Source organism: Saimiri boliviensis, chromosome 3 (assembly GCF_048565385.1).
Source record: "Saimiri boliviensis isolate mSaiBol1 chromosome 3, mSaiBol1.pri, whole genome shotgun sequence".
Classification (NCBI taxonomy): Eukaryota; Metazoa; Chordata; class Mammalia; order Primates; family Cebidae; genus Saimiri; species Saimiri boliviensis.
This window is the reverse complement of record NC_133451.1, coordinates 142,758,592-142,777,135: the sequence shown is the minus strand read 5'-3', so window position 1 is coordinate 142,777,135 and position 18,544 is coordinate 142,758,592. Positions and strand designations below refer to the sequence as shown.

The following is an 18,544-nucleotide window of genomic DNA, read 5'->3' as shown; positions in this document are numbered from 1 at the left end:
TTTCTATCTTGTTTGAAAGAAAACATAACGAGGAAATGTAATATTTATGACAAGCTGTCTAAATAATTATTTTGTTACATTAGGTGTGCAAATTTTTCTTAGATAATGTAACAACTTTTTTTTTGGAATTTAGTACCAGGAAAACATTTGTCTCACTTAAAGAACTGATGTGTGCCTTTTCATCAGGTAGTGAGGATTCTGTAGTTCTTCACATCTTCCTTTTTGCCCAGTGTGCCCAGAAGTTGAGAGAGAAACTTAATATTTCCTCATGGTAACTATAGTAATTCCACTGGGGATCATATATACATACTTTCTTTATTTGCCTTCTGTTTTCTAGTTATAATCTGACAGTTGTGTAATACAAAGTTTTAACTTTTTCTTTAATCCATTCTGGAAAGAAAGTCAACAAGAAAAAACAAGTGTTATTTTATGTAAGTTAGAGGCCTAAAAAGTGAAGAAAACACAATCCCTGCTTTCAAAGACTCCAGTCTAGATCAGAGTTCATTCCTCATGCAACTCACATTAAGAAAAAATACAAAAATTAGCTGGGCGTGGTGGCACATGCCTGCAATTACAGCTACTCGGGAGGCTGAGGTAGGAGAATTACTTGAACTCGAGAGGTGGAAATTGCAGTGAGCTGAGATTGTGCCACTGCACTCCAGCCTGGGTGACAGAGCAAGGCTCAATCTTAAAAAAAAAAAAAAAAAAAAAAAAAGACACTTACATTGCAATTGAGTACATGTAGAAATGTGTGTGTAATATGTTAAACCAATGTTCAAAAGCATAAATATGCAAAATGTTCTAATCAGTTTATAATTATTAACTCAGTTAATTATCATAACCATTTTAGGAAACAGGCCCTATTATTATTATTTTTTTCAGATCAGGTAACTGAGTTACAGAAAGGTTAAGTAACTTCACCAAAGTCAACCAGTTACTTTGTTAATGAGAGTAAAGCTGGAATTGGAGTCCAGAGAGTTTGGTTTAAAAACCCATGCTCTATTCCATTACACATGGCAGCTTCCCAATATTTAGCTTTCCTCTATGCAATGCATTATTTTCTATCCTATTTGTCTACACTCTTTTTCCATTTTTAAAATTCTGGCCATGATCCCCAAACTGATGGGTCATAATCACTACCCACTAATGACTCACAATCTATTTACTATCCATACTATAGTACATACATACATACATAGTATAGAACATACTGTAGTATGTTAAATATCAGTCAAGGGGAAATAAAACACCTGTACATGACTGTCAATGGCCATCAAGAGAGTTCAAACAGGAGCTCTGCGCTCTACCAAGTGGATCAAAGGAGGCCTCACAAAGCAGGAAACAGTTAAGTTGAGGCTGGAAGATAAATAAGTTTGCCTAGTACATAAGGCATGAGAGAAAGTGGAGGGTTTGCCAGGCAGAGTACACATGCGAGGATATGAACAGGTAAAAGACCATGGGCTCTCATTCCTGTGAGCTAAGCACTGTATGAGTAGAGTACCGAGGATGCACATACGAGCAAAGCAGCAACAGCCCCAGCTCTCTTGAAGCTTTAGTCTAGTAGAGGAAACAATTATACTAACAATGGCAATACAGTGCTCTAAGTATACTGGAGATGACAAGATAGTAGCAAGTTTATCTAATACACTCTAGCCATTTAGGAACGAGTAAGAGTCATGAGACAGTAAGGGGAAAAATCATTCTAGGCCAAGAGAATGTCAACACACTAAGAATGACAGATGAAAGAAAACATAGATTAATGAAGACCTGAGTAATTTCAGAGGCAGAATGGTATAACAGTCCGAGAATAAGTGCTAGACCCAGACTGCCTAGATTCAAAGTCAGCTTTTCTACTTATCTGTGTGTCCTTGGGAAAGTTACTTAATATCTCTGTGCATCAGTTTTTAGCTGTAAATTGAAGTGATAAACAGTTTTTGGGAATTAAATGAATACATATGAGGATCTTAAAATAATACCTGAAACATAGGAAGTGCTCTACAAATATTAGTCATTACAATTATTTTTACAAGAAAATAAATTTCAAAGTGGGAATGGAAGGAATTAAATTGGAAACATCCAAGCAGTGGCTGGGATAAGGTTGGCCTTAATTAAGAAGCATTTATTGAGTCCCTAATATGTGGATACTGTTACAGGTGCTGGAGACACAGCAATGAAAGAGACATCTCTCTAGTTACTCAGGTCACTTCAGAAGGAGTCATTTTTGATCTCTTCATTTACTTATTCGCCATGTTTATTTCATTGGTAAGCTCTGATCTCTCTATCACTTAAATATATTCTAAATTAGACCACTTTTCATCATTTCCGGTACATCTGCCCTGGTCAAGCCACCATCATCTTTTGCTTGGGGTGTTGCCCAGGCGAATATCCACAGAGCACAACAGCCTTGAGTGAGCCTCTTAAAATAAAGTCACATCATGTCATTTCCCTGCATAAAATGAGCTAAAGGTTTTGTAGTATGCTTAGAAGAAAATTTAGGCTTTTTGGAAATTATCCTGACCCAATAACTTCTGATCCCTTAGGAACAATGTGAAGGAAATTTTTAAAAATCGAAAAAGCATAAAAGAGATTTGGAAAGATTCTTATTGATCATCTAAGAGTTTTGGAAGATACTATAGTAATTAATAAGTAAATTAATAAATAATTTTTATTAATTTAAGGACAGAGGCAATCAACATTGGTAAATTTCCAAACAACTCAAATCTTTCAATATATAAACCCAGACTAAAACAAAAACTAATAAAGCAAAACATGTAATTAAAACTTTTCTAAAATGTATTACTCATTTCCTGCCATATGAAACAGAGTAAGGTGAACAAAATAATGCTTTGTTATGAATTCTGTTATTTAATTTCAACACAACGCAAACACACTGAAAAGGGTGGTTGCAGGACCTAGTCACGCCTTGCCCTTGTTCCCAGACAGTCTGTCCTTTTCATAATGGCCAATTCTTTTATCTTCCCCATGTCAGCTCGTATTTGAGTATTTGAGCTTCCTCCTCACAAATTTCATTTACCTAAAAGTAGGAAAAACAGAATGTTGCCATGAATATTGCCAGAAAGCAATATAGGCAAGCTAGTTAAACAGGAAAACCTAATTGTATATGCATATCTAAATCCACAGACTTGGCCTAAGGATGCCTCCACAGCCCTCCTGACAGTAAAATATGTAGGCTATTTTTCTGGAGGTTTTCTCTTTTGTGTCAAGGTTTACATGCATATACTGATGTTGGTTAAACTAAATTTGATATCTGAATTACTGACGTATCCCTGATACTCTTCTTATGAAGGAACTGTCAAGTTTTGCCTGCACTGTGTGGATTGCAGGGAAGAAGAAGCAGCAGCTTCTCTATCTGGATTTTCCGGCTATACAGTATCTGTGATATGCAATACAGCCAAGTGCAACTGAGTAGCCATGCCTGTATTTAATATGGCTTAATATGCTTACACTTTGCCTTGAAGAGAAGCACTTAAAATATATTGCAAGATTTTTATATAGTGATATGTAGAAAACTGAGATTAATAGTTAAAGCATAGAGCTTGAACATGTTGATACACACAAACAAACATGCACACACACAATATATATATTTATAAAGATATACACCATATATATTTGTATTTGTGTGTACATGTATATACATATATGTGTGTGTACATATATATATTTATATTTATACACACATACATATATATCTTGATAAGTTGCCTTCCTAGATCAAAAAACTGTGATATTTTAAATGGTCTCAGACAGTAACTGAAATACAAACATGAAGCTTTAAAAATTTCCAAATACTAAAAACTATCAAGAAAAAGTATCTCCTACAAACTTATATTCCCTTTTTTACTTCTTGTAACTAGACATTTAAATGTTTTTATTTTAAAAGAGAATAAAAAATATTAAAAATAACAAAAGAGAATGATAATGCTGTTGCATTCTAATCTGGAGGTGGGCATCACCTGATTATACTTCCCAGAAAAGTCCCTGGTCTGGTAACATCTGTGGAAACCCTGGCAAAGGAAAAGAGTTCTTGTGAATCTATAACTTGGTTTTGCTTTAAGTAGTGAGATGATGACACTGGTTATTACAGCATCTCCAATTTCCAACTTAGAAAACTGGACAGGATACAGGTATAGGCCAGGACAGGGGGATGATTTTTACATAGTTGCAGTAACCTCAGTAATTTTAAAGATTGTTTTTAGCCACAGGGAGACTTGAAAGGGTGTAAATAGTTTTTAATCCTTCCTGTTTTCTTAATAGAGGAAGAACACAATATCAAAGACAAAACTCAACATAATAAAACCAACTTGCCCTATACATTGACAGTGATGTCGCTGGATCATTTTTTATCCTACTAACTGACAGTTCTGGCTGATTCATCCACAGGTACCTGGATGCTTGTCTCCTTTAATCTTTTTTATTTATTACTTTGTCCTATGACACTGAAAAAGGAATTTCCCAAATGGTTTTTAAATAGAGAAGTGCATTTTGCACTTACAGGCTTATGGGCTGTTGTAGGAAGAACCACATCCTCTACCTATATTCTGGGTATTTCTAAAACTGAGAGTTTATCTGTGCATTTCTGAAAAGTTTTTATTACAACTTGAAATTAAAAAAAAAAAAAAAAAAAACTGGCTAGCCATGGTGGTTTACAGCTGTAATGCCAGCACTTTGGGAGGGTGAGGTGAGAGGACTGCTTGAAGCCAGGAGTTCAAGTTCAGTCTGGGCAACATTACTGAGACCATGTCTCTCTCTCAAAAAAAAAGTCCCCTCATTGATTAGTATTATCAGTTTGAAATATATCTTATTTAAAACTCTGTCTTTAGAACATGATGAAAATGATACTTAGTAAAAAGCAAGAGATGCAACTATACATATTTAAAGAGAAATGATAAATTAATATTACTACATAAATCAACACATAAGGTTAATGCAAAATATTTAAGTTATTTGCTTTTGGCTTAAAAGCCAAAGAAAAATGAGCAATGATAATTAATGATAATAGTCTGAATTGAGTGTCATCTACATGTGTTTCATATAGAGAATCTCATTTAATTATTGTAAGAATTTCTTGTTATTATGCTCTTCAAATAGTTGCGGAAAGCAAAGATTGGAGAAAGCAGGTAACCTCGTTAGGACAATACAGGTGTTAAATAACAGCCAAGTTTCCAACTACAGAAGGAATCAGCTCTTATAATAGCCAGAGCTGCAAGTCGTGATTCCCACGCTCTCCCTTTAGAAACATTTTTTAAAATGTTTATTAGAGCTGCTAAGCTTAAACACCGTATGTGGAAACAGTATTTTAAAGCAAACTCCTAAAGGACACCAAGACATAAATGCCTAAGAAACTGGCATTTCTATGTTCTGTTGACTTTTGAAATCTTTTCTTTTATCTCTGTTTGGTTTTGGTGAAAGTCTGAGACATTTATATACACCTAATGAACATTATTGTTTTATTCCGTCTTGTTTTGCTTTTTAAAAAGCCCCTTCCAACTACATTTTTTAAATTCCCCAATTTTAAACTTTATTGATATCAGTCTTTGCCTCCTTCTTCTTTCCACTTTTTCTTCTCCTTCTTCCCTTCCTTCTCCTCCTCCTCCTTTTTTTTCTCCTTTTCTTTTAAATCATGGCCAGTCTTTTTATTACTGGTTTCACATCCTGGTGATCTGATCCAGAACACAATGCCAGAATTTTTTTCAAAAAGAAGTGTCACTCCTTCTCTCTTCCCATCTGCATTCCCTATAATTACTTATTTTTTAAAAATATTCATGAGAAAGGAAGAAATTTTCTCTTCATTTTGGAGCACCAAAATCTTCTTTGTCTTGAATCAGGAAAGAGATCTTAAAATCCAATTTACTACCTGGAAGGAAACAGGGTTTCTTCCTTCTCTTGCCCACCTATCTCTGTCTCATCTGGAGATTAGTCATGTAAACATTTACTTGGCAGCTGGCTTCTTCAGGAAGCTAATTTGCAAAGATTTGTAGAGAATTTAACTTGTTACTTTACACCAAAGAGCAAACTTTTTTAAAAAGACACCAGAATGATTTCACAAAAATTTTCAAAAGTAAACAAAAATGAATGAAACAGAGGAAGAGCACACTTGAAAGGATCTAAATTCTAACAAAGAATTATGGAATATTGTATCTTGAATAAATGACTTCATCTTGTTCCATATGTTTAGAGTGCCAAGGCATTGGGCAAATCCAGAAGCTAGATTTGCATATAAAAAGTATGTTTGTCGTTCATAAAAGCGCCTTTGGAAGAAAATTTTTAAATTAAAGGTGAAAACCTAGTCTGCAAAAATAAAAAAAAAAAAAAAAGACTGGCAAAACACCAATTTATTTTGAGTAAGTATAATACAATTCAAAATGAGGCAGGAGAAAAAGGCTTTAAAAGATATAAAAATAAATTGTTCTTTGTTTCTTTAGACCCAAACTCACTGAATATAGTAACGAACAGTCCTAACTGCCACTAAGCTTACTGACAAAATGCCACTCAATAAACACCCACTGATGATGCTAAAAATAAGATATTTGGAAAGAAAGTAACATGATAGATGCACACAGTTTTGAACCAAATATATTCTTCCACCTGAAAGAACTTGATATCCGAAGCAGAAAATAATATTGAGTAGCTTAACATACTCTGTCCCCAGATAATTTTGTTTCCTCATATAGATAGCTAAAACTGTAAACTGCCCTCTAGAAATGTTTATTTGAATCTATAAATGACTTTTTTATTACTTAGCTACTCAAAGTAATTATGATATGATAATAAGTGATATTTTAAGTTCTTTTTGAAAACAATGCATTCTGATAATATTATACAGAATTAAAAACCCAAAGTACAGAAACTCTTCTGACATGACTTTCTTTACTTGTTAAAGATCAGTTAGATAGTAGCAGTGAAACATTTGAAGTTCACTGCTAAGTCAAGTTTGACTTAAAATTTAAAGTCAATCATCATTACCAAATATGGAATGTGAATACAACAGATTTGATTTTTTTAAATGCACCTATAAGGCACAACAATAATCTAGTCACTTAGAAAGTAATGAAGCATACTGAAATTTCTTCTGTGAAGATAGATGATAGAAAATCCAGAACCCCTTTGCCTTAGAAAGACTCTACCCGTTCCAAATTAAAATAAACCCCCACCACTTGGATTTGGTCATTCCAGTGACAGCTATGTGTTAGCGTGTCCTGCTTCTTACTCATTTCCATTTTATTATGAGGTCAAGAAATGGCTCACTGTGGAGATCACATTCAAGGTGACACATGCATAATAAGAAGTGTCAGCAATAAGGCCACATCAGGAGTAGAGAGTGGTAGAAAGAGAGAGAAGGTCAGAAAGGTCAGTAAAGTCCAGACCATGCACAGCTTCAGGGCCAGGTGAGGAATAGGAAACTATTGGCAGATTTTAAGCAGGGGAGTGTCATGATCTAATGTCTCCAAAAGACCACACTATCAGGAGTGTGGTGGAGTGAGTGGATGTGGGAAGGGCAATTAGAAGACTATTCAAGTGATCTCAGCAGACATGATGGCAGTTGTGTGATGAAGACCAGGAGATGAACCCGGGATATATTCTGGAGTTGTATTTGATAGGGCATACTGATGGATTGAGGTTGGGTAGCAGTAAGCCAAATAAGGCTCAAGGCTGCCTTGGGATTATTTACTGAATTGAGGAAAGACTGTGGGAAGAATACTGGGGATAGGAAAAAATTTAGGGGTGAAGCAAGAGTCCAGTTTTGGGTTATATCAACCTTAGAATGTCTGTGATAAATCCAAGTGGACACTTCAAGGAGGAAGTTGGATCTAAAAATTTGCAGCTTAATGGAGACGTCAGTGCTGGATTTATAAATTGAGCAGCCATCAGGTTACTGCTAATGTTTAAAGCTACAAGACTGGATTCAGGTTGAGAGTGTGGCTGAAGTACACCTAGAACTCAGCCTTTGGGCACCTCACCACTGAGAGTTTGGAAAGAGAAGGCCAGCCTGCAAAGAAGACTGAGGTGTCCCAGTGTGGGGAAAAACCATAGAACATAGCATTTTGGAAGTCACAAGCACAGAATGTTCAAGAAGATGAGAGCGTTCAACTCTGTCAAATGCTGTGAAGACATCAAGCAAGCTGGGAACAGAAACATAACTATTAGATGTGGTAAAAATAGGGGTCATGAGGTAGTCCTAACAAGGGATATCTGTAAGCATGAGGGCTGGAAACCTATTTTGAGTAAACTGAGACAAAAATGAAAAGTGAAAATATTAAAACAGCACTTCTGCTTGCTGTGAAGGGTAGCAAAAAATGGGATAAAACCTGGAAGGGGATAAGATGTCAAGAAAAATATTTGAGTAGAAATGAATACCAGCGAGATTGATTCAATGAAAAAGGAGAAATTGAAGGTGTAGGAGAGAAACAAATGTAATTGCAGGAGGAAGTCTTGGAGTAGGTGAGAGGGGATAAAATGCAGAGCACAAGAAGAGGGACCAGGCTTAGAAGACAGTAGGAACTTTTTACCCATTGCATTGCGAGGAAAGTCACAGAGTATGAGTTTGCACGTAAGTAGGGTGGTATATTTTGGGGTACATGATGAGAGGTTATTTTGAAACTAGACATAGAACATATGCATATTATGGGGTAGCAAAGCCAGTGTACATCACTTGTATTAATGAGTATACACAAATTTATCAATCACCATCTTAAAGACAAATAAGGCAGTAGAGAGAGGGATTTGAGGATATGTCTTAGACATTGCTTTTGCCTGATTTGATTCTTCAATTTCTACCCATTACATCTTCATATACTAAAGATCTATGACTTAGCAGTTAGATAATTTTGTAATGCTACCAGACAGGGAGCCAAACTCAAAATCTATCTTCCTTGAGAAGTTCTAGCCTATTGTCTTAGTCTTCTCTGATTGTTTCTTGACCTCTAAGCTGCACCTCACAGTACAGTTGGCACTGAGTCATTTCATGTTTGTCCCCTGCTCATAGATCTTATTGTCTCAAATAGATGTTAAGGTTCCAGGATGGGGCCAAGTGTTTTACAATAAAATATCATCGTCTTTCCCACTGTGAAAAACCTAGTGTTAGATATAAAGTGAGTACTTAATAAATGATTGTTGATCAATTTATTTTTTTGGAGTTGAATGGCTATAAAGTTTTATGCAGTAATTCCTTGGCTAACAGACTATGCATAATTCTTCATGGCACCTGCAGGACATTACTGGGAGATGCCAAAATCATTCATCAATTTTCTCCTTTTTATGCTATTCAATTAGTCTGTCTAGGGCAAAGTCTAGTATGTGTATCAATCAAAAGCATATAATGACCTGTGTACAAGCTATCTCCATACCAATGATTTGCATCTACCATCTTACAGAAAGAGCTTTAGTCTAAGGAGGCACTGAAGTGAAGTAAACTTTAAGAAGAATATTGTAGTAAGGACTGATAATTACCCAGTGTTACTGTTGTCAATAGTGTACAGATGAATTTGAAATCAATTTGGCAATATCTTTAGTGGAAAAATAATATTAAAATACTCATCACCATAGCCTATTTTGCATTGTCTTAGATAAAACTTTTCTTCAGCCTGCACTAAAAGCTTAAATGCCAGTAGACTTTTAGTATATGGACTTTTAGTTTGTTGAAATTATGTGTAGCATGTTTAATTTTTAATTTAATTCCAATACTTAAGCCTATTAAAACTATTTGGATATAATATTTAATCGGAATGTAAATATGACATATATATTTTTTCTTTTAAGATGCAATTGTACTATCATACAATACTGACCTTTAATTTTATCTAACAGGTTATCACGGAAAGTTAAAGGATTAATCATCAGAATAGCATTTAATCAAAAGTCCCACATACTATACACAGAGTAGTCTAAAGAGCTCTGCAGAAGTGAGTGATTACTGCTACTGTAAAATTTTGTCATTCTATAAAGTAGTCATTGACAAAATAAATGACTGTGTTTTTCCATGTTATATGCAAATTGACAAAGATAATACTATCTGATAAAAAGGAAAACACCAAGAGACTTAGCACTTTAGAACATATGAAACCTACACCAAAATATCATTAGCAACATTTCCTCAGAAGAATCCCATAGCATTAGACATTAATAGAATCTTTTAAAAACATTTGTGGCATTAAATATTTTAATTGAAACAATGAATTCCATAAGATGTGTGTATATTTACAAGATTTCCATTTTTCAATATTTATATGAAAAGATCTGAAGCTCTTTTCTAAGTATAGTAAGAAATATTAAACCTGTTTGGCTATTATTCTAGGTTTTTATTCATTTTTCACTAACCTACATTGATTTTTGTACTGCTTTTATTCATCCCATAAATTAGTTTCTAACTGGTGATAAAATGTCAAAGTTTGTGTTGCATCTAAGAAATAAATCTAGACAATTTAGAATTATTTAAAAATTAACCAATAAACTATGATCTATTTGTTCTTTTCGTGAGTGCTTGGGTGGAAGTGAGACATATTAGTACATTAGTAAGGTGTCTCTTTTTCTTTAATCACCAGGAGAAAAGATACATAGATCTTTTTCTTAAAGCTTTTTTCTTTCCCATGGAGACAACACACCTTAAAATGAAGGTTAATAAGCAATTAATAGCACAGACTTAACTAAATATTGCAAATGTGATAGTATAATATCTTGGTAAATATGGGAATTTTCAGAGCCATAAAATTAAAGACTTTGATATGTGTGAGATCAATAGACATGACTATCACTATTTAATATGAGTTTTAATTTTTAAATGCCATGCTCCAATGAAAAAGTATATTACACAGGAAAATTGAAATTTCAATAAAGAATCAAGACAAAAGAAACAAACTATATCTTAAAAAGTACCTTTAAAGGTTATACTTACGCAGCAACCTCCTCTTTTGACAATCCTTTGAAATTCACCTCTAGATAATGATCTATGTCATCTTTTTCTTTGATCAATTGAGACCTAAAGGAAATGGAAAGAAACAATAAAGCACTGCCTTATCAGGTTGAAAAGCTACCAAACATATTAAATGTCACCAGAAGAATAGAAATATTCAGGGTATAATACCATGTATAATAAACGTAATAGCTATAGAGTGAGGTTGCTGGTGAATAATTTCAAAATTTAATCTTTCCTGAATAGAAAATGATAGGGAAGACTATTCAACCCAGTGTGTAAACAAACAAAATACCAGCACCTTGAAATAATTCACTTTCTACTGAAGAGTCTTCTCCTCAAAGCTTATAAGATCTTCCATTTTGCTCACATTGTTTCACGGTATAACTTTCCAACCGCTGAAGTTATACACTGTTTGGCACAGAATCCTGAACCAAGAACACCTGTTTTATTCAAATGCGTAACATGAATTTGTCCTAAACATTACTCAATTTTGTCCTGAAATGCTCTTTGAATTTATATATATATATATATATATATATATATATATATATATATATATATATATAAGACCAAGTTTTGCTCTCGTTGCCCAGGCTGGAGTGCAACGGCACGATCTCGGCTCACTGCAACCTCCACTTCCTGGGTTCAAGCGATTCTCCTGCCTCCAAAATAGCTGGGATTACAGGCCTGTGCCACCAAGCCTGGCTAATTTTTTTTTTTTTTTTTTTTTTGTATTTTTAGTAGAGACAGGGTTTCACCATATTGGTGAGGCTGATCTCGAACTCCTGACTTCATGATCTGCCCGCGTCAGCCTCCCAAAGTATTGGGATTACAGGCATGAGCCACCGCACCTGGCCTTGAATAGTTTTTTTAATCACACATAAAACTCAAGTTATTAAAGGTTCAAGGTGCAAAGTGATTTTTAAGAAGCCCTTATTAAAAACATATTATACTTGCCATGCATTCATTCCTCACATCCTTTTTCACCTTTAAAAATAAGCATGCTATCAACCTCTCCTAACTATGATGATATGGAACTATATGGAACTAAACAATTATCTGTGTTTTATTCAGAAGCTATTAAAGAATGTTGATACAAGCTTTTACTTTAATGGGTATGATACAAATGTTTTTCTTCAGTAAAATGAACAAAAGCAAAAGTTTTCTTTAAAACCCATCCTGTCTTAAGGATATGAGACTTAGCTACGCTTTTGCTAACCTTTAAAACAGAATATAATCTCAATTCTTTAAAAGAGAGAAAGAATAAGCTTTTTCAGTCTTTGTAAATATTTTACATTATTCAAAAGTAAAACAAAAAATATGTATGTATATATATAGTATGGTATACATACATGAATTATGCGTTCATTGAAAGATTTCTCTGCTACAGAAAAAATCTGATTTACTATTTTAAAAGAATTTTTATATTATTTAGCTGAATGTATTTATTTTGTTCCAGGGGCTTTGGTCTTTCTTAGAAATACTAAAAATGAGGCAGGAGAACAAAGAAGCCTCCTAATACTTTGATCATTATACCTTACAGGAATGGAAAAGTAGGCATAAAAAGTATATAAACTTACATATGCAAACTATTTATATTGGTAAATAATATGTATTTTACTAAAAGTCAACAGAATTACAAGTGTCAATTTCAAAGTAGCACAATCAGTTAATATTCATAATTATGACAAAATGTATCAATTTCTCTGTCCTGCATTTCCTCAGTGACAACTTGAGTAGCTCAGCAGCCATTCATGGGCAGCAGCAGTTTGATGATGCATTTCAGGCACCAGCATCATTTAAGGAGCTAATTCATGCCCTAGAAGAAAGGCTCTACCCTCCTTCTTCCAAAACAGATCAACCCTTGGGAACTTGTGGACTAAAAGCATTACACCTTTCAGTCTGGGTGTGGTGGCTCATGCCTATAATCCCAGCATTGTGGGAGGCAAAGGTGGGTGGATCACTTGAGGCTGGGAGTTCAAGACCAGCCTGGCCAACATGGTGAAATGTGTCTCTACTAAAAATATAAAAAGTTAGCTGTGTATGATGGTATATGCCTGTGGTCCCAACTACTCAGGAGGCTGCACCACAAGAATTACTTGAATCAAGGAGGCAGAGGTTGCAGTGAGCCAAGATCATGCCACTGTGCTCCAGCCTAGGTGACAGAGTGATACTCTGCCTTAAAAAGAAAAAAACGGAAAAAACTTTACACCTTTCATTCCCAAAACTTCTGCTTTCTGTTCTCCATACCCATTTAAAACAGGAAATGTATCCCAAAACTCTATGGGAACCATGACATAACTACAGTCAGAAATAAAATAAGGAAAGCAGTAGCTCAATAAATAAATAAATATATTTGCAGTATTTTAATACAGTTCATAAATGCGTTTGAAACAGATTTCAATATTCTCAATATAACAATGTTTTTCTCTTCTCTTGATTTTATTTTCTGAGATATATTATTTACATTTCTTACTATAGAAAATTCATTCTGCAGGAAAATAAGTAAAAACCAGGGGCACGTACTTTGAAATTTTTCTGGAGGAGCATGGCAGCTTCTGTCTGGCTAAGGCTGTAAGCTTCGGGCGTATCATGGGCAGCGGGGGCTGAGTGGTCATTTCGGACTACAAAAAGAAATAAGTAGAAATTGTATTTTAAATAATAAATCTTTCAAAGGATCTTTTAAGACATTATTAGAGATTCAGTCTGTCATCTTAGTTGAGGATGTCTATATGTAGTGCTATAGCTGTGTTGCTCAAGAATGATGCTCAGTGAGTGGATTCTGCAGGTTGCTTCTCTCATTATTTTCTTCCACTGTCTGCTTTTTGGCCAATTTGTTAGTTGTCTATATCATCACCACAAAGTAGATAAGAAGAAAATTAGATAAATGCATTGGTGGTTCAGTTGGCATCTTTGTTAAGAATTTTGTAAGAGACATGATTGCAATTAAAGAATAAAGATTTTTAGGATACCTATGGATTTCCAATGTTTATGTGTTGCTTTCCTGTTAGAATCAATAATTGAAAATTGCTCATACTTGCTGTTTTGTAAAAGCCTTATGACTCACAAATAAAGGCTTTCCCTTAGATGTGGTAGATGATAAGAACAATTCTCAACAAGGAGACAGCTGCCCTGAGAAAGCACATAGCATAACAATATAATGAATCACTTAAAAATGTACTGGTTTTTAAAAGTTGTTTAAAATAACTTTATCTCTCACACTTTGCATGGGTCAGGAATAAGGACAGGGTATGATAGGCATGGATTTTTTCTCCATGATGACTGAAGCCTCTGCTGAGAAAACCCAGAAGCTGTAGTAACACAATGGTAGGGGACAGGAATCACCTTGAAGTGTCTTAACTCACTTTTCTAGTGGTTAATGCTAACTATTAGCTGAGACACAACTGGAGCTATCTGCCAGAACTCATACATATGGTCTCCTCATGTGGCATGGGCTTCCTCACATCATGGCAACCTGAGACTTCTTATGTGGCCGCTCTGGGCTCCAAAGGTAAGTATTTTAGAGAAAAGTCAGGCAGAAGCTATATCCCCTTTTAGAGCCTAGCCTTGGAAGTCACATAACATCTACTTCTACTATAATAAAAAGTTTGCCCAAATTGAATGCAAATGAACATAGAACCCTTATTGATAGGAGAGTGTCAAAGTTTCATTGTAAGAAGAAAATATGGCATGGGAGATACTGTTGCAACTCTTTTTAGAAAATGCAGCTTACCATAGTGGTGAGCAATTAGAAGGCAAGTCTATAAAATCAAGTTATCTAAACCTATTCCAAAAAGGAAGAAATGTAGACATGATGTCTTTGAACTTAGAACAGAAAAAATGTTACATGGTGCAAGGGCTCTCAGATGTAGAAGAACCCATGCTTCTGTTAGAGAGGCATCCCAAAGGCCAGAAGCTCTTGACCACACCCCCTCTATGTCCACCAGGTGTGACCTCTACTCAGACTCACCAAGCAATTAAAAGGCTTTTTTTTAAGGTTTTAAATGGCTTCAGTATTACTACCCATGTGACCCAGGGAAAATCCCAATAAAATCTGGGTCTTGAATACATTCAGCAGATATTTAGTGAGCTCCTACTTGTTGTCAGGTTCTGTTCTAGGTGCCAAAGATACAGCAGGGAAGAAAAAGACAAAACTCTCTAATCTCACAGACTTTGCAGTATGGCGGTAAATATGGAGAAAGACAATACACAAATAAGCAAAATATATAGAACCTCAGGTGTTGATAAGATTGTCTACTGGAAAACAAAACAGAGAACTAGAAACTACCCAACTGCTCACCAGTGGCAAAGTGATAAATAAAAGCAGAAGGAGACAAGTTCAAAGACATTATGGAGAATTTTGTTGGGTGTCCCAGCAGTGTAATTTCTTGAGGGTTACTGTAAAAATCAGCTTTTATTCTCATTGAGGTAAGAATCCATTGGAGGATACAGAGCATAGAATTGACACAATCTGACTTTCACCCTGAAAGGATCACTCTGACTTATTTTTTCAGGTTAGACTGTAGTGGTGAAAAGGGTAGAAAGCAGAGGGACCAGCTCAAAGCCTCCTGTAAAACACAGGGGAGAGAGGGTGGTGGCTTAGGTAGGAGTAGAGGAGGAGAGATGCAGTCAAACCTGAGATGGAGCCACCTGTGGATGGCTGAGACACAGTATTCCTCTAGTGCTACCAAGCCGTGGTGGAGGAGGGGTGGGAAGGCACTAAGACAAGAGAAAGTCTTCTGAAATTCATTGCAGAAATAGACAGCTTTGTGTTTCTGAAAAAGATTATTACCCTGGACTAAAAATAATTGTTTATATAATTAAAGAGAATTCTAAGGCATATCAGTGGTTTATTTTAGGTATAATAGAATCCTAGTATTACCAGTTTATCAAGGTATGCTATGATCTATGAAACATAATGCCCACTTATTTTTATGCAGTTATAGCTTTAAAGTGTACAATCTAAACAGCAAATGTTAGTCTTCCCCTACAGACTAAACATTAGAAACATACCATATTACACTTCATAACTTTATAACATGATGACAATTTTTTTAACTTAAAAATCAATTTTTCTGATTAGGTGTTATATTAATTAGTTGAGTTACTGGAATAACAAGAACTTGCTAAATGGCAACATCATGCAGAGCATATAGTAAGAAGTTACAACTCATGTGAGCTTTGAAGGGACACCAAAGCTCCCCACACGGGCCTCCCATGAGCTTACTTCAGAGGAGCTATGAAGACTGTTCCAGAGTTCCAGCGTCTTCCAGTGTTACAGTGAACATCTGAATCATCTAAGTTCTTAACCCAGACCTGTGTAGCCCTAGTAAATTTCAAAAGGAGAGAGGAAAACAACAACCAAGTTTGCCCCATTTGGGGCACTCCACCCTCTATCAATTTTAGACTCTTTTCTGAAAGGCCCACTTCGCTTACCAAAGCATTAGGCAGTGGGCACTAGGGCCAGGGTAATCTCTTCATACTTGCAGGGGTCTTTGAAGAGTTTACCAAGGAGCTGCAAAATGAGGAACAGTGCTTGCAATTTCCTTGAATGCTAAGAATACCCAGCTATTTGTAGGCAGATAAAAGAGGGCAGCCCCCAGAGGTGGTGATCCAGCCAACATAGCCCATCCAGGTGTGTATAACTCCCCACCGAAGTTGTCATACTAGCATATTATATAAAATTTATCCTTTTTGATGTTTACTTGAGTTAGATGTTTTTTGTTAGAAAAATGTAAGCATCTAATAGAAACCAAATGCAAAAGACATACACGGAGAGGGATATGTCTTCTTTGTCATACAGATCAATTGCAATCTTTTTTTTTTTTTTTTTTTCAAATTCTGAGTCAACGTTCCTACCATTAAAGTTTCAGCTGCCAGTTCCTTCATTTTGCTCTCCTCTGATCTGAGAACATTAGCAGCAGGAGCACCTTTACTCTTAAATTTAGTTTAATGTAAGTACTGTAAGCCCTGCTGGCAAGCCTCAAGGCACAAACTCTGAATGGGGGGTGGTCAGAGCTGAATGATAAAGTGGAAAAAAAGTTATCAGAGCTGAATGATAAAGTGGGGAAAAAAGCATGTTGAAAAAAATATCCCTCAATCAATCTATGTTGGAAAGTTTAAGCTTAAAATCAGGATGGAAGTTGAATAGGTTTTCTCTTTGCTTCTAAACCCTACATCCTACCTTGCCTATGCCTATCGGGAAAGTGAATTTTGTTTCTCAGAATCAATACATGGCCACATAATGTATTTTGTTTTACCCAACAGATAATCTGAATTTTATGACATAGAGAATATTTTGAATGCACCAAATATTTAAAGGGATCCTGTAACAAATTACTTTCTTATCCACGTAGTCACCACCTTTTATGCTTTATCAGTTCAAGCAGGGCTTTCAGTACTTACATTAAATTAAATATCTGTAAAGAAAGCCTTTTGGTCTTTGTTAATATGAGTTGCATCATTTTCCTGGTGTTGGTCAGACAGCATTCTCAGTTCCCATGTGAGCTCCAACCTAGACTCAACAATGAAGAATGGGACTCGTGCTATGATGACTGACGCAGGCCTGTAGCACAAATGGAGCACATCACCACTAGTTATGGCACCTCATTAGGGTTCTCCTAGATCAGTATCTCAGAGGAAAACACACAAGATGGGTGTGACTGCAGGAAGGAAAGTTTCTCAGGTTTGGGTGAGTACAGAAGAAGAATGACAGGTACCTCTTTGGCTGGCACCAAAATGAGTTTAGCCCCAGAAGCCCAGGCTGAAGCAGCCTGTTAGGAGGACCCAGAGGCAGCTCCTCCAGTGCCAGCAAGTGAGCAGTGCTACAGTGTGGCACCACCGGGTGCTGAGACAAAGATCAAAAGGCCGCCTGAAGCCATTCCACTGTTGGTATTCAGAAGAGATTTGGTGCACTCTTTGATCTGCTGGTTGGCTCTTGTATCACGGTTACAATCTCTAAGTTTGGCCCCCACATGCAAAGACAAATGAGAATGGAGAAATACAGGATGAAAGGTTTGAGAGTGCTAGGTCAGGCTGAATGTGTCCCATGGTGTGAGTTTAAATTTTTGGCCCCCAAGTAAAATTCTTCAAAGAGTAACCCTCCTGCCCTCTATTCCCAGAGATGCCTTTGTCAGGAAACACAAAGGAGGGAGGCCTGCTACTGTGTAAACGGAGGCTACTTGGAGAGTGACTATGTCTGAGGCTGGCCAGTGTCTCCAGGGTTCAGTCACTTTGGCGTAAAAACTGAGCTAAGAGAAATAGAGCCAGTAAAGCACCGTAAGCAGGTTTATTATACATCATCACAAGAGTTCAAAACAAACAGGGTTTTACTAAAGATCATTCATAGGAATTACAACTTTCCATATTATCACAAGCTCTTTTACTATGAAAATTTTAAAAAAACTACAGAAGAAATATCACTAATTATGCTCCCTAAGAAAGTTTTAAAAAAATTGGCATAATTACGTTTATAAAGAGTCACTAAATAATGTTTATTCTTGGTACAGTAATTTTTGGGCACCTCTGGCACTCTCTCATGGGTAATTAGATAGGCTGTTAAATTAAATAGAAAACGCATTTCCTATCAACTGACATTGATGGTTAAATCAC

General features: G+C 35.7%; 1 protein-coding gene across 2 annotated transcripts in view; it reads right to left on the bottom strand.

Annotated features, from left to right (window-relative positions):
• TTC29 (tetratricopeptide repeat domain 29) overlaps positions 1-18,544 on the bottom strand; it is a 915,079-nt gene that overhangs the window by 208,352 nt on the left and 688,183 nt on the right. For both annotated transcript variants that reach the window (XM_074396845.1, XM_010338621.3), the window contains 2 exons: positions 13,460-13,557; positions 10,913-10,996 (listed from right to left, as the gene is read on the bottom strand). In XM_074396845.1, coding sequence (XP_074252946.1) covers positions 10,913-10,996; positions 13,460-13,557 — 182 coding nt within the window. The remainder of the gene's footprint in view (positions 1-10,912; positions 10,997-13,459; positions 13,558-18,544) is intronic.